General features: G+C 39.0%; 1 protein-coding gene across 1 annotated transcript in view; it reads left to right on the forward strand.

The window, feature by feature from the left end:
• LOC306855295 (kinetochore protein Nuf2-like) overlaps nt 1-16,689 on the forward strand; it is a 47,308-nt gene extending 30,619 nt beyond the window's left edge. Inside the window, exons 15-18 of the mRNA XM_079393873.1 lie at nt 191-331; nt 467-642; nt 16,114-16,249; nt 16,455-16,689. Of these exons, the coding sequence (XP_079249999.1) occupies nt 191-331; nt 467-642; nt 16,114-16,249; nt 16,455-16,562 (561 nt within the window). The 3' untranslated portion in view covers nt 16,563-16,689. The remainder of the gene's footprint in view (nt 1-190; nt 332-466; nt 643-16,113; nt 16,250-16,454) is intronic.
• Nucleotides 16,690-17,506: the final 817 nt, after the last annotated feature.

Here is a 17,506-nt window from a genome sequence, read left to right on the forward strand (position 1 = left end):
TTGCATTAGTAGTCATTTATTTTAGTTTAGAATATGCTATGATAAATTTGAACAGGTTTTTATTGTTATTGTAAAATAATGGAGTATTAGGTCATGAATACTGTCTCAAACGTCACGGAAATGTATTGGTAAAAATGTGTACAAGCCCTGTTCTCTCACTGGCTATTGATGATGTTTGTCTGTCTGACAGGAGCTGACTGATGAAAGGTTGGTGGAGCTACAGATGTTGGTGCAGCGTGCGAGTCAGGTGGAGGCAGAAATCCAGGTCTCGCTCAAGCAGCTGCAGGACTTACAGAGCAGCATGTGCAAGGCCAACCAGAAAAAAGAGGAGGTGAAGCTCAGATACACATCATAGGCCACGGATACAGCAGCATAATGCACTTCTCAGTCCTGTGTAAAAGTGTTAAAAGCTTAATCTTTTTCACTTATTCTTTTCCGTCAACCTTTATAAATGTTTATTGTTCAGATCCAGAGCTTAGCAGCCATGTATGAAGCCTTGCAGAAAGCAATGAAGAACCTGAGCAATGAAGAAGCCCAGCTGAAGAGGGCGCTTGCCTTGAGACTTGACAAGGAGTCTAAACATCAGATCCGTCGACAGAAGAAAAGAGAGGTGAAAGATCAGCAAATCAAAAATATTTATGGGTAAGTGTTTTTTTTTTTTCTTATGATGCCTTGAATTCATTTGATACTCGTTGTAAATGGCATAAATATAATCATAAGTAGCATAAATAAAATGATTAAGTTTAGCTGGCAAATTAAAAAAAAAAAATTCTTAAACCTGTCATTTTGTTTTAGAAGACTTTTTTTTTTTCGTTCACTGTAGTCATACACAGAGGTGGGTAGTAACGAGTTACATTTACTTCGTTACATTTATTTGAGTGTATTTTTTGGGTAACTAATACTTTTAGAGTATATTTTAAAATGGGTACTTTTACTCATACTCAAGTGTATTTTTAGAGAAAAAAACGGTACTTTTACTTCGTTACTGTGGGCGACTCTCCTCTCGTTACTGTATCTTAATGCAATACAAGTTAAAAATGCTTTGGTTTATTCCAAACGCGCCGTCTACTTTCCTCTGGGCAATGAACGATGCCCTTTCGCGATTGATTCATCTTTTGAGTCGATTCTGTTTATAGGCTTTATCAAACCAGTTGGCAAACCAGTGAATCGGTTCGCGAATCAGTTTGAATGATTCGTTCAGTTCCCTGCCGCACGTGCTGAGTCTCTGAAGAGGTTCTCACTCAGATAACAGATACCCCTTTTCCACCAAGGCAGTTCCAGTGCTGGTTCGGAGCCAGAGCCTAGTTTCAAACCGGTTCTTTGTTTTTCGACATCCAAAGCACCAGCTCCGAACCAGGAAAAGCGGTTCGTAAGTAGCACCACAACATTGCTGGGCTAGAAGGAAGAACCGCTTGCGTCAGGAGCTGGGGGCGGGGTTACCGTGACCAACAAGACGAACAGAAACTTGGACCGCCATATTTGAAATAGCATCTAAACGCTACCACATTTGATTCGCCGTGTTTGGATGCCGATGTAGGTTCGCAAAGCCATGAACATCAATAGCAACACAACGTCCGCCATTGCTGATAGTTTGTTTAGGCTTGTCCGGGATAGATCAGCGCTGCGCGGACCGGTCGGTGCGAGGCATATCGGGGTGCTGCGGGAGCGACTGGAAAGCAGACGGCTCTTTATGCTTTTGGATCGCTCTCGCGGTGCTTTAGTGTGTTGTGTGCCGATCGATCGATCTGCGTGGTGCTGATGCTTTGTACAGATGCCTGTTGTGCCGCGCTAGTGATCCGAAACATGAAACGTATTCAGTGACGTAACACCTGGCTCTGTATTGGCTCTCTAGCCTGTGGAAAAGCAACCGGTTCTTAAAGCGCTCACCAGTCGAACCAACTAAGAACCGGCTATAGCACTGGCTCTGAACTAGCACCTGAACCTGCTTTGGTGGAAAAGGGGTAAGAGAGTTTAAGAACATCAAGAGCGTTGAAGACGTGGCTTTGGATCTACAGTCAGTTGAAAGCACATCTGCAAAGGCTTGTTTGCTAGAGCTATATGAAGATCTTTTATTAGATGAACACCGCGTGTGCTGTCTACTGTTCCACAGGTATAGGCCACGATACCAGTATGACATTACTAGTTTGTTGTACATGTACCTTACATTAAATACAATGTATAATTTATACATTAAATAAGCTGTCCCAGAGTATGAAATGAACACCCGCGGCGCAGCGGCCTGTTCCAGACACAATTAATATTCATATTTTTACTATATTTACGCTTGCAAAAATATAGGCTACATTTATTTACATTTTGCAGAACAGAAGATCCGTCAATATGCATTTGTTTCGTTATGTTCAGAGCAGTCATGTGAGGCATTTTCAGAGGTTATAGGATAATACATAATTAATTTACTTTAAAATATAATTTAATTCAGTGATGCAAATCAGAATTTTCATCAGCTGTTACTCCAGTTTTCAGAGTCATATGATCCTTCAGAAATCATTATAATATATTGATTTATTACCAGTGTTGGAAACAGTTTTGCTGCTTATTATTTTTTGGAACCTGTGACATTTTGTTCAGGATTCTTTGATGAATAGAAAGCTAAAAAGAGCAGCACTGATAATAAATCAACATGATTTCTGAAGGATTATATGACTCTGAAGACTGCGGTAAAGGCTGATCAAAATTCTGATTTGCATCACTGAAATAAATTACATTAAAATATATATATATAATATTTTGAACGGCAGTGTGTGTGTGTATGTGTACACTGAAGATGCATATGAAGCAGCTAGCGATGCGATTCACCCCTGTTACGATTCAACACAATGCGATTCGATGCAATGGAAAAAAATGATTGCTTTTATTTCTTTGGTTCAGACAGACAGCAAATCATAAATGAACTTGTGTCTTCTGACTTCTAACGCCTAGAGGCCTGTTTCATAAAACAAGTTTACCACATAGGCCAGGCTTATTTCAGTTAGTCAACCTCAGTCACGGTGGCTACTTCTGCTGGAAAGCTAACCTGGTTCAGGGCAGGCTAACTGTCAGGCTAAGCTGAGCTCACTGACCAATAGGAACACAATGATATTACCACCGACTCTCTCACATACTATCATAGCCATCTGGTTTTATAACAGCTCTACCTTTTATAGTTGGAACAGATAGCATTAGAGCATTACAACCTAAAATTGCTCTTTAAAGCATTGAAATCACTAAAATTAAACTACATTTTAACTGCTATAAGAAACACACATTAACTCATCTGAGCTTAGTAATTAGGACTGTATTAGCTTACATTTTATTTACCCATTACAATAGTCCCTTTACAGTTACTGCTGTCATAAAATGCATATTTGACTATATTTGGTAATTATTGCGCTCCTATTTTAGCGTGCATGTGTGCAGCAGTGTAAGCCCACTCCTGACAGCAAAATGGATATATTTGCATGACTTTCTAACATTTACGAATAAAAAATATACCTGTGACATGTCAGTTATGCACGGAGGAAAACAAATGCATTAAACAGATATATTCGCTGTTTGCCATGCTGGATCGGTTTGATCCATCAGCGACATTAAGGTCTGCTGAAGAGTAAGCATGCACAAATGAGTGAGATTGTGTGAATTTACATTGTGGTTTATAACCGCTTTAGCCCCGATTGAAGTTATTTCAAGTCAGGTTTATTCTCACTTTAATCCTCTCTTTTCCTCGGGTCTCCATAGTGTTGTTGTGATTCGTCATATTCACGCGCAGCGGTGATGAGAGAACGTGCTTGAGAAACGGTTTCGAGAGGAGAAATCAATCTACATAGAAGATATTGGTCACTTTCTAAACAAAAGTGTAGCTCATCCACTAGTAATTATATATAAACAAATCGGGTTTTGCCGACACAAATGTTAGAAACGATGCATCATGTAATAATAAATGGCAACTTGCATCCGATGCACACTTTTTAAACTGATGCACCGAGCAAATCGAGGGATCTTCCCATCCCTAGTTTCCATAAACATTCCCTCTTATCTATCTCTATTCATACAGACAAAACAGTTCATGAAACCCCACAAGCATGAGATTGAACACCAGTGAAAATGCAGAAGCAAGGGAAAATGAATAAGAAATATGAAATATAGAAACATAATGAATGAATAAACATAATAAATAATGAAAATACTTAATGTAGTAATAAATGAAAAAAATAATCATATAACAAAAATAATCATATAAATCATTTGAATGACTGACTATATAATGATTATATTATTCCATGGCTGGCAGGTGTTGATTAAATTCGTTTAACTGCACAGGTAGTTCCAGGTCAATTTAATCACCGTTCCATATTAATGCGCTGCTTTAATTAATGCACACTAACCAACACGCATCACTCGCGCACACATACGGAGAGAGAGAGGTCGGAGATCGCAGATTGTTATATATAATTATTATAAATTAATTAAAAAGAAACATGAAAAAAAATTGAAATGCAACAATTTGCACATGAGGATCTAAGGATCCTTTAATATTCATATCAGATTCTTGATGACACGAGTCCAAACCAGTGAAATATGATTTTCAAACTCATGCTGATGAAAACAAAACAATCGCGCTGACTAACATTTTCAAAGCGTGTGTATAAGACGCGCCTCCCAAGAGCGCACCATCTCCCTATAAAGTACATTACTGCGAAACATGTCTTGGATTCACACAAGCATCATTTATGTCTTGCATGAATGTTTAGTTAATGGTTGAAAGAAATAAAATAACTATCAATTTTCATAAAAATATGTGTGGAAAATGGAATCTTTGCTAAATAAAACAAATTATTTCCATGTTTTCCCCACAAAATTACAGTGCCTGTGAGCAGGAGTATAAGCTGGCATTTGTTCTCCTACTGGAAAGTCTACAGTATTTTAAGCATTTTTAAAACAGTAGATTACAATACAAGGCTTTTTATTTAAAACAAATGGACACTTTCACATTTTTTTTAAACAAGTAACTATTTGCAATTGTGCCAGTTTTAGATTTTATTATATTTAGATTTTTGTATTTGTGCGGCGTCCATCAAAAGTAGACTTTAGCGAAGCGGCGTAGGGAGCAGCTTCTGGGACACTTCAGCATTGACGAGAGTGGCCACGATCAGCTCCGGTGGCCATGTCGGAGCGGCACGAGTCGTGCAACGGAGTAAATCAGGGGTTATATACCGCACTACAGGCTACAGATTTTATTGACATTGCATCAAAATAGCAACTTTGGACCAACTGCTTCATGGGCTGGATGAAAACTCCCGGCGGGCCTTAGTTTGCCCACCTCTGTTCTAGAAGGTTTTTTAATGGAGAAAGTAAAAAGTAAAACTCCTTTTTAAAAAATTCCAACTCATTTTGCCAGCACAGGTCATCTTTAATTTCACAAAACTTGCAGACATAATCAAATCCTGCTGTGAGATCTTGTAAAGTGTGCATTTGTATCCTGCATGATTGGGTGTTCTCCGCGTGACGGTCGGTTCGTGCAAATTACCACGACTGGCTTGACTGTATGTTAAATGGTAGTCTAGTTAAAGATTATTGCTACATGCATGGAATGAACATTTTGCTCATATATATATATATATATATATATATATATATATATATATATATATATATATATATATATATATATATATATATATATATATATTAGGGATGGGTCATGGTTTTTGAATATTTGATTAGTTGATTTAATAGTAGAATATCAAATAGGCTGTGCATTTTCTTTTTTTGACTTTTTTTATGTTTTCGGTGCTGATGTGGTGGTGACGCGTTCATGAAACCAGAGGGTGGCGCTGCCTATAACGCACCTAAAGTCTGTCATAGACAACAGAAGAACACCGCATTGTCTCACTGCACACTGTAGGTTTGAGTCAGGATTTAACTAGCACAACTTTTTCTCAGGCGGCTGATTTTCTTAATATCGTGCTAGCAGTCAAAACGAGCTTGGGCCAAAGGTAGATACACAGAGCTACTCCGAGTGCAGACCTGCCGCAGGTGCAACAGCTTTGAGCCGAGATCGGCCCATAGAGAAAAGCAGTCTCAGAAGTGTTTTGTAGAGTCGGCGTGGCTCTGGCCCATTATCTTCTCACCGATGCTGAGACTGAGCCGACAGTGCCGCATTTCAGCCGGAATCAGCTTGCCATGCGGGGGAGAGGTGCAATTTTCAAATAATATAATATACACTAGGGGTGTAACGGTACACACATGACTGTTCGGTACGTGCCTCGGGTTTAACGTCACGGTTTGGTATGATTTCAGTACAGCAGGGAGAAAAAACTTTTTTTTTTTTTTTTTTTTAAGGAAACAAGTTGCTCTTTCTATATAAAAGGTAAAGGTAGCCTATATAATAGTTTAAATTTTCTTTAAATATTTCTTTCTGATAAAAATCTACCTCAGCTTATGCTTATAAGGTTACAATTAGGCCTAACAACTTAACCCACACTTAAATTTAATTACTGTTTATTTTTAAATTTGACAACACTCAACTAAAAAAACATTGTATGCAAACATGTAAATTGCACAATGAAGTTTTTAAATGAACTTATAATATAATTTCTAGGCTATTTGTTAAAATATATTCAATTACACATTGGCTGTCATAGCATGTTTCATAACAGTTTAAACGTACAGTTGGGCAAAAAAGTATTTATTCAGCCACCAATTGTGCAAGTTCTCCCACTTACAAAGATGAGAGAGGCCTGTAATTTTCATCATAGGTTCACTTCAACTATGAGAGACAGAATGGGGGGAAGAATCCAGGAAATCACATTGGAGGATTTTTAATGAATTAATTTGCAAATTATGGTGGAAAATAAGTATTTGGTCAATAACAAAAGTTGATCTCAATACTTTGTTATATACCCTTTGTTGGCAATGACAGAGGTCAAGCGTTTTCTGTAAGTCTTCAGAAGGTTTTCACACACTGTTGCTGGTATTTTGGCCCATTCCTCCATGCAGATCTCCTCTAGAGCAGTGATGTTTTGGGGCTGTCGCTGGGCAACACGGACTTTCAACTCCCTCCAAAGATGTTCTATGGGGTTGAGATCTGGAGACTGGCTAGGCCACTCCAGGACCTTGAAATGCTTCTTACGAAGCCACTCCTTCGTCGCCCGGACGGTGTGTTTGGGATCATTGTCATGCTGAAAGACCCAGCCACGTTTCATCTTCAATGCCCTTGCTGATGGAAGGAGGTTTTCACTCAAAATCTCACGATACATGGCTCCATTCATTCTTTCCTTTACACGGATCAGTCGTCCTGGTCCCTTTGCAGAAAAACAGCCCCGAAGCATGATGTTTCCACCCCCGTGCTTCACAGTAGGTATGGTGTTCTTTGGATGCAACTCAGCATTCTTTCTCCTCCAAACACGACGAGTTGAGTTTTTACCAAAAGTTCTATTTTGGTTTCATCTGACCATATGACATTCTCCCAATCCTCTTCTGGATCATCCAAACGCTCTCTAGCAAACTTCAGACGGGCCGGACATGTACTGGCTTAAGCAGGGGGACACGTCTGGCACTGCAGGATTTGAGTCCGTGGCGGCGTAGTGTGTTACTGATGGTAGTCTTTGTTACTTTGGTCCCAGCTCTCTGCAGGTCATTCACTAGGTCCCCCGTGTGGTTCTGGGATTCTTGCTCACCGTTCTTGTGATCATTTTGACCCCACGGGGTGAGATCTTTTGTGGAGCCCCAGATCGAGGGAGATTATCAGTGGTCTTGTATGTCTTCCATTTTCTAATAATTGCTCCCACAGTTGATTTCTTCACACCAAGCTGCTTGCCTATTGCAGATTCAGTCTTCCCAGCCTGGTGCAGGTCTACAATTTTGTTTCTGGTGTCCTTCGACAGCTCTGTGGTCTTGGCCATAGTGGAGTTTGGAGTGTGACTGTTTGAGGTTGTGGACAGGTGTCTTTTATACTGATAACGTGTTCAAACAGGTGCCATTAATACAGGTAACGAGTGGAGGACAGAGGAGCCTCTTAAGCCGGGCTCACACTGTGCGATTTTTAATAGTCTTTTGCGATTGCTGCTTGTCACACTGTACGAACGTGATCCCCATGTCAGACTGTAGGATCTCAGTTGTCTTAATGTCAGACTGTACGACAGTCAAGACGCGATAAAAACGGACGTATTTTTTTATTTTAATTTTATTTTTTTTACAAAAACGGACGTACTCAAGAAGACTTGTCCGGAGTTTTACGTCATCAATACGTGACCCGCGTTCTCTCGCTATAATGGTAGCTAGCAAACAACAGCAACGTGTAGCGTTAGTTTTATTAATTACATGCCTTGATGTTAAAAAAAAAAAAAAACGAAAAAGACGACGTGTGTGGAGCAAGTCATGGCTGGGCAAAAGAGGACTTTATGGACTTCCAGTTCTACAGAGCGAACTTAAGGTAATTTTGTTATTCGAGTTTAAACATCCTGCCCCTTAATAAGTAAACTTTACTTTGCACATATATTGTTTTTACAAATAAACGAAGTTGAAGTTTGAAGTTGTCGCGCTAATTGCGTCATCAACTTCAGTGCTCCTATTGGTTCTTGGTTTGACGGTCGTCGTAGGAGATGTCCCACTGCAGGAAAGTGACTGAAATCTTCTGACACTGCCAGAATTTAATCGGAGGAAAAAATTGATCGCAACGGCCATTAATCGGCTGTCGGTGAACATGTCAAACCAGCGATCTAGACAACCGATTTTAGCCTAGGATTATAGGAATCTTTTAGGATTTTCAAAATTTGTCTCAGACGACCAAATCGTGGCCAAAATCGCATAGTGTGAGCCTGGCTTTAAAGAAGTTGTTACAGGTCTGTGAGAGCCCGAAATCTTGCTTGTTTGTAGGTGACCAAAGTTTACAGAGGAATTTACCAATAAATTCTTTAAAAATCCTACAATGTGATTTCCTGGATTCTTTCCCCCCATTCTGTCTCTCATAGTTGAAGTGTACCTATGATGAAAATTACAGGCCTCTCTCATCTTTTTAAGTGGGAGAACTTGCACAATTGGTGGCTGACTAAATACTTTTTTGACCCACTGTATATTAAATAAGACTAACAGGTTTAGTAAAATATGAGTATATGATGTAATATTTGGGCGAAATGCTCCTCTAGACTTAATTTCTGTAGTGAACTAACGAGCTGTGGACACTGATGACTTGCCTGAGGTAAATGAAATGCTTTGTGAATTTTTTATTTCCACGCAGCTTTGTTGATGTTTTTCCGCGGTTGAAACACTGAGTAATTTCATGAGGCATGAGATGTTCAGTCATGTTTATTTGCGTTAAAAATAGTAGTACAGAGGAATAGGGATGTAACGTATGAAAATAATACGTGATAATAACTCATCACGATTATAGTGACAAATTATCACGGTTATCAGTATTATGACGGTATTTTTAAAATGTGCTGGAGATGTTCAAAAAGTACCGATACATAAATCACTTCAAGTTTTATACTTAAATCAACAAACAGCAAATAAAATGACTTTTTGTTTGCATAATCACTAAAACAATAACATTACCAATGAGGTCTGGATTTTAAATGACAACTTGACTGACACCAGTTTAATAGCATGTTCTAATAAATAATGTAAATGTTCAAATAAAGCTTTGAAATAGTTTCATATAAAGGTAAACCTCACATTTCAGCCTTTAAAGAAAAGAGTTAAGTCAAAATGATAATTGATTAATATGGAGAAGGGGAGAGGGGAAGTGGTGTGTGGCCAAGTATGGTGACCCATACTCAGAATTAGTGCTCTGCATTTAACCCATCCAAGTGTACACGCAGTAGTGAACACACACCCGGAGCAGTGGGCAGCCAATGAAACAGTTGAGGGTCCGGTGCCTTGCTCAAGGGTCTCACCTCAGTCGTGGTATTGAGGGAGAGAGTGTTGGTTATTCACTCCTCCACCTACAATCCCTGCCGGACCTGAGACTCGAACCTACGACCTTCAGGTTACAAGTCCAACTCTCTATCCACTTATCTGCTCCATAAATAATTCTATATAGCTTATCTGAATTGTTTAAATGTGTAGAATCCACATAAGCTTGTTTTTCATCAACCGGTTAATATTTACAGCAGGTCATGCAAATATGGTCCGTTTTTTGGCCAGACAGAAACTGCACACAGACTGAATGTAAATAAGTGTCTGTAAATCCAGTCTCTGACAGCAGGTGGCGCTTTATACGGAAAAGCTGAATTACAGCTGATTCCCGTGAACTCCTCGAACAAAGCAGTATTGTGTTTAAGAACACTTCCTTTAGGTATTACATGGAGCTGAGATGAAAACAAAATGCCATCGAATCGTTTCTGAAGACAGTCAGATCCTTCAGAGGTACATTCGTATAATTAATTCACTGATATATTCATTTGTATAATTCCCTCAGCACTCTTTTAAAAGCTCCCAGCTCTTCCGGCCTGTTTTCACTCAGAATGAAACTCTGCTGCCGTGCGCTCGTGACACTGTTACACTCTGCTTTATGCCGGACAGTATTTATTTATCGTGAGATGTTCAGATCACGGTAATCGAATACGGTTTTAATGATCATTAAAATATGAAACGGTAATACTAACCGTGGGGAATTTTATCATGATTTATCGTCAAACCGGTAATCGTTACATCCCTACAGAGGAAGGAATGATGGCAATCATTCCCGCTCTGCACAAGTGTGTGGCGCATCACGTTTCTGAAGCGTCCCATTAGCGTCTCTCCATGCTACATCCCTGAAGATAGGCACCTAGTCTGTTTTTGAAGGATAATAATAGTAATAATAATCGTCTTGCTCTCATCTCAGGCATCAGCAACAGGCGATATCTGACTATCATCGATACACGATTCCATCGTCTATCGGCATAACCCTAAATTGAAGGTTGTGATGACGCTTTGTTTCCTTGCCATAATGTACTCTCTTAAATTCTTTGTCGAATGTGTGTTGAATTTAAACTCCTCTTAGGAATTTCTCCATTCAATATGAATTTATCTGAGGATATTCTTAGGGAAATCTATCCATGCCTATGTTGTCATTTACAATCCTGTTTATGGCACAGCAAAAAGTGTCAGGGCAACTTTTTGAGCAATGTTGCCATCAACGGGCAACCAGGTGAGACACATGGCCCACGACTTATCTTAAGTATCCAGATAGAAATTTGTTACCTATTCTCAGTGGGGGAAGTGCCCAAACAACGTTGTTTGAAAAAAAACTAAAAAAAAACAAAGTTGCCCGGAACATCTGCTCAAAGTTACCCAGTGTATCATCAGCCTAAGACACTTGTTTATGACACTTATTGTGGCTGAAATTGTTAGAACACTTGTCATATTTTAAGAGGTTTCAGTTGTTTTTGTTGAATTGGAAACAAATACAAGATAGCTGATTTAAAAGCATTAAAAAAAGTATGCACACACACACACACACACACACACACACACACACATATATATATATATATATATATATATATATATATATATATATATATATATATATATATATATATATATACATATGAATAACACAGATTCACAGAAAAGGCATCGTAATCAAGAACCCGTAAGTTATCCATACAACAATTTTAGAGCACAGGGAATAAAGGAGAGTTCATGACGTTTAGTTTTACTCCTGGGTTGTCCTCTCTCCTGGCACTAATTACCATGTCCACAGTCTTCGCTCCATTCATTGCCAATGTAAATTCCTGTCCCCATTCCACTACAGAATCCAAGGCCTTCTGAGTGAGTCCAGGTAAAGATCCCATTAGAAACTCTGTGATTGTTAGATCATCAGCATATTTCACAGGTATTACCGAAGGAGGCAGATACGAATCCAGGCTATTTATGCATATGACAAAAAGCAGAGGGGATAAAAGTCCCCCTTGAGGAACACCAGCTGGAACTTGAAAGGAGTTAGACACACAGGAGCCCCACTTCACCCTCTGCACTCTGGTACTCATAACTCATTACAATAAGCCAAAGGGGTCGTCTGACATGCAAATCAGCTAAGGAACGTAGCAGTCGACTATGTTCAATTGTCAAAAGTCAACAAAAACAGCATGTATATCCATTTTGGGAGAACTGTTAAGTGATTCATGCCAGTGCTGCAGAATTTGAATCAGGGCAGTGTCAGTTGATCTGTTCCTCATAAAGCCGTGTTGTGATGGTTCGATCTTAATAACTATCCTCCAGAATGGCATCTCTGAGGATTCCTTCAAACACTTTTCCAACACAGCTGAGTAGTGCGATCTGGCGATAATCTGCTGGAAGACTAGGCTTTGCTTTTTTAGGAACGGCTTTGCATATAGCCTCCTTCCATTTGTTTTGGAAAGATGTTATGCTGGATACGTGTATTGAGGATGTCACGTGCCAACTTTTCATAAAGTCTTTAGCACCCAGGGAGGAACGCAGTCAGGACCAGCAGCCTTGGCTGCATTCGCTTTACGGAGGCTAGTCTTAACTTGTCCAATACTCAGAGGAGGTACACTACAATTTGACAATTTGCAGGTACTTCTTCCTCAGACAAAGAAATGTGGCTCGCATAATTCCACACAGAAGCAAAGTGCCTAGCCAGAGTGTCACACTCACGTTGCATGATGTTTTGATCCTGAGACACCATGTCACTCTTATCATCTTCCATCCGCGTTAAATTCTTCACTGACTTAAACCATTGTTTTGGCTTGGAGCATCGCAGTTCCTCCACCTCATGTTGGTAATATTGTTTCTTTGCGTTCTTATTTTTTTTGGCAATGATTGATTTTATTTTCCTATAAGAGTTTTTTCCGCCAGAACAAAAAGCACGCTGTTTATCTTTTATCAGATCTTTAATTTGAACAGTCATCCGAGGCTTATCTGTTTGTGATAGAGACTTTCTTTAATGGAACTGTTTTATCCTAGACAGATATGATAGTGGAAGTAAAGGCACCAACCTTAGCTTCAGGATCCATAGCTTTGTGAATGTGAGAAAAATCAGTAGTGTTCATAAGGAGGCCCAGTTCCCTGGTTGTCTCAGGGGTACGTTTTCTGCAAAAAAAATTTTAATAGGCTTGGTGGGCCAGTTTCCTGCATTTAGTAAAATAGTCTGGTCAGTAGAGCCAACAGGAGGCAAATGCTCTGGTGTCTGATACATGGAGGAAATATTGCTAAATATAGGGTCTAGTTGACTAGACTTTCTTGTTGCTCCAGCCACAATTTATTTCAGACCATGTCTGCTGCAGATGGTTTCAGACATGTACTTATTTGTGTCACCAAGTATGACAATTGCAGCCTGCTGGTAGTTACATTCAATATATCTGAGACAACTATCCAAATACTGTGAGATTAGTAAATCAGGTTGAACTGTTGCAGAAGAGCATGGTGGAAAATATAGAACCGCAGCAATAATACAACTTAACCCTTGAGGAAGACGACTGGGACGTAACCAGACCCACAAAGCTTCATGTTCTTCCTCTTCTAGATGAGTCAGTCGAACTTGTTTGATGGTGTTACAAACATACAAGGCAACTCCTCATCCCCCGCATCCTCTGCGATCCCGCTGATGTATTGTATATCCAGGAAAAGTTACAATTGAATCTGGGATACCATCATTTAGCCAAGTCTCTGAAACAGCGACAACTGCTGAGTTATTCAGTGCTACACTGTGCAGCTCATCACATTTGTGGCGTAAAGAACGCACATTAGAAAGGAGAAAACCAGGCATAGATGGTATTAACTTGTGTTGGTTTATCTTGATATGAATTAAGTTCTTCGATTTGGTAGCAACAGTCAGATAAAAATATTCTTTTAATATCCACAGCAGTTCCACAAGAAGTAGGGCGATTTCCAACAATTGTATGTATTGAACGACTATAATTTATCCCAGCTTTCTTACCCCTTGGGCGAGATCTGAGTCGAAGAATCCCATTTAACTGCGGTATGTTCTTAACTTCAGGAGCCAAAGGAGATGCACATCAGACTTCTTAAGAAATGGAAATCACTTAAAGGTCCAGGTTGTGCCATTGTAAGGAGAAGAGAGAAACAATTACTTGAAGATGGTTTCCGCAATAGTTTCCTATCATCCACCAAGCTGTAGAAGAGTAGGCCACATACCAGAATCCATCCAAAATCTCCCAGAAATAAATCCATCCGCATGTCCAAACTCCATATATAGCAATATAATCATAAAAATAAATGATCTATCCATGCATTTCCAAACTATATTAAGTTAAAATTGTTTAAAAAGCCAACTGCCAAACACCTCATAGACCAGCCATTAACGATCTGTCCATCACGGACTGCATAACTTCCCCACTTCCTTTTTTTTTCTTCTGTGACTAACAAAATTGTGGGCGACCAAGCCTCTTCTCGTCGATTATTAGGGGACAGCCCTACAAATATCAAATTTAAAAGTGGATTAAAACATTACAACTCCCTTCATCTGGTATCTGTTGTGTTCAGAGCAACCATCTGGATGTTTGTTTCATGAACATTATGAAATTAAATCATGTTTTGGAGGCAAAAAAGTCAATTTTTTCAGATCTTTCAGGTGTTCTAACAATTTTGACCACCACTGTAACTTTTAGGTGCAGCTTTGAGCCAAGAATTTTTTTACTCTTAAGTCAATTCTTAGCAGTGTTCTTGTGAGTAATTCTCAGAGGCGTGATAAATATGGGCCCAGATTCCGGAAAATCACTGGTAGTGTGAATGAACCAAAATCAAACGATTCCAGGACAAATCATGGTATACGTTATCTGTGTATTTTCTGGAATCATTGTGAAAGAGTGTTAAGGGGCAGTCGTGGCTTAATGGATAGAGAGTTGGACTTGTAACCTGAAGGTTGTGGGTTTGAGTCTCAGGTCCGGCAGGGATTGTAGGTGGGGGGAGTGAATAATCAACACTCTCTCCACCCTCAATACCACGACTGAGGTGAGACCCTTGAGCAAGGCACCGAGCCCTCAACTGTTTCATTGGCTGCCCACTGCTCCCGGTGTATGTTCACTACTGAGTGTACACTTGGATGGGTTAAATGCAGAGCACTAATTCTGAGTATGGGTCACCAAACTTGGCCACACAACACTTCCCTTTCCTTTCCTTAAGACAATATCGATCGCGAGTCGCTAGCATCTGACATTTCAGCAAGAACGAAAAAATGTCTTAGTTTTTTTTATGTAAAAGTATGGTTTCAGAGACTGATGATTGATTGAGTTATTTTTTTGGTAACAGGTTCTTAAATGGGTAATATGATGAGACAAAAACTATAAAACCCATTATAAACGAGGCATTTGTTGCATTCAGTGAGGACATACTTACTGATTAGAATGCCTCATACAATCTTCTACGCGTTGCACCACGTAAACATTACCATGTCTGCATTGGTGATCGGAGAAATGACAAACAAGCACTACTCTACACTGCACAAAACTCGCATTTGAATAGTCAGTAGTAAATTCTTTAAATTTTAAAACTTACTTACAGGCTGTGAGTCAGAAGCACCGGATTCTCCTTGCGTCGTTGGAATTGCCCCACTTTATAGTGTTCACAGCCATTCTCTCCCAGGTTCAGGAAATAGTCCTCCGTAACATGTGCTGCACACACTCTGATATTTGAACTGTTCTGGAACAGTGTTGTAAATATAACTTAACTTAACTGATTTCTAGTTGTGTACTCATTTGGAAGGCTAAACAAAGTACTTTTGCTTTCACAACAAAACACAGTGTCTCCACGACATGGTGGTTGCAGCAACAACAATACTACAGCAAGAATAAAAATTACGCCGCCTTTCATTGCGTGTACGTTTGGGCGCTGTTATGAAAATGTTTGAATGAGCTGTTTTATTAAGGCATGGCAGAGTCTTAACTTTTATAAGAATATCTCTTTGGGTTTGAGACTTTAATCTTTGCAACTTTACAGATCTTATATATGCACATAGCTTGTAACACTCCACAGACAAAGGAAAACATTAAATCACATCATATGACCCCTTTAAAGAAGTAAGGATGCTTCACTTTGATTCTGGAGAATCGCCCTGTGCTCTACTTGAATGTTCTGATTTGATTAAGGTAGTACTTCGCCAGAGACATTTGGAAACCACTGTTCTAACTTTATTTATTTATTTTGCAGGGAATATGACAAAATCCATCAGAAACGAGAGGACTCTGTGAAAATGATAGAAGAAAGCAACCGTGAAACTAAAAAGTTAAGGGAAAAGATGCAGAAGCTTGGAGAAAAGTGCAACCAGCAAACTCAAAGAGCCCAGGTGCACTTTCTTTTCAGCAATTCTTAACTAAATGTAGTGCTTGCTTATATTGTATTATTAACATTGCAACAGTTGTTTTTAATACAATGTTACAACCTTTGACAGTCTTCTTTTTGTTCTGTAGCATGTTGATGTAAATGGGCTAGTTTAATGTTAAAGCTGTTCAGTGTTTTGTGTAGTGATGTCTATTACGTTTCTTCCACAGGAATTCTATGAATATCTTCTCACAACTTTGGAGCAGTACAACAAGCGGATTGAGAGCATTGTGGTGGAGACCAATGCAGACGCTTTAAAAATGAAATCCCATTTCTAGAATTAGTTTTATACTCTTCACTGTTATTTCAAATTCCTGCATTTGTTCAGTGTCTATCGTTTTGTCATTTTTAAATGTATTTCTTAACTATTAATTAAAAGAAATAAAATTATATTGGCCATCGCCCACTCTGCTTTCCATGATATCAGCATCGGCTGTCAAAAAAAAAAAACAATATCGGTCGACCACTAGTTTTGACCATGCATTTACACAACATCAGCATTTTTGGGGGCCTTAAAGGGATTGCTCACCTAAAAATGAAAATTCTGTCATTTACTCACCCTCAAGTGTTTCCAAACCTGTGTGATTTTCTTTCTTCTGCTGAACAAAAAAGAGCATATCGAGGGGTGAGAACCGTAGTGACATTTCACCAACTTTACAGGAGAGCCAAAACAAAAATGTGGAAGGCAGACGTGAAATTGAGGAGTTTATCGCTAAATGAGGAGCACCTTTTAAAATCTGCAACCGGTTTGGTCAGGGCTGTACAGAACAGAATTGTTCTGGTTTTAGAGTTCTCAAATTCCCCTTTCCAAAATGGTACGATGAAAGAACTTGTGTATTTTACATTTTTAAATGACCTGCAGTGATGTGCCTTTTGACTAATTGACTAATGCTGCCTTTATTCTCACGTAGCAATTGTTAAATTAATTTAGAGCTTTTAGAATTTAACCGATTATATTTTCCTCATCCATTTGAGACAAAATCATATCACTTAACAATTGTAATTATCATTGATATGATAGATTTAATGCACCTTTGAAAAACTGCTTTGACGAGCCAGCACTACAAATGTGAAATGCTGCATGTAGGCTAATTCTGTCATGTGACCGCACATTTGTGTTAAAGCCCCTTTTCTCAAAAAAAAAAAAAAAGTTTCCAAACTACTTTTTACAACGTTTTATGAATCAACATACAATTTCACATTTTGAAGTGCAAAACCTTTC

The sequence above is a fragment of the Barbus barbus genome, assembly GCF_936440315.1.
Source record: "Barbus barbus genome assembly, chromosome: 35".
NCBI classification, from domain to species: domain Eukaryota; kingdom Metazoa; phylum Chordata; class Actinopteri; order Cypriniformes; family Cyprinidae; genus Barbus; species Barbus barbus.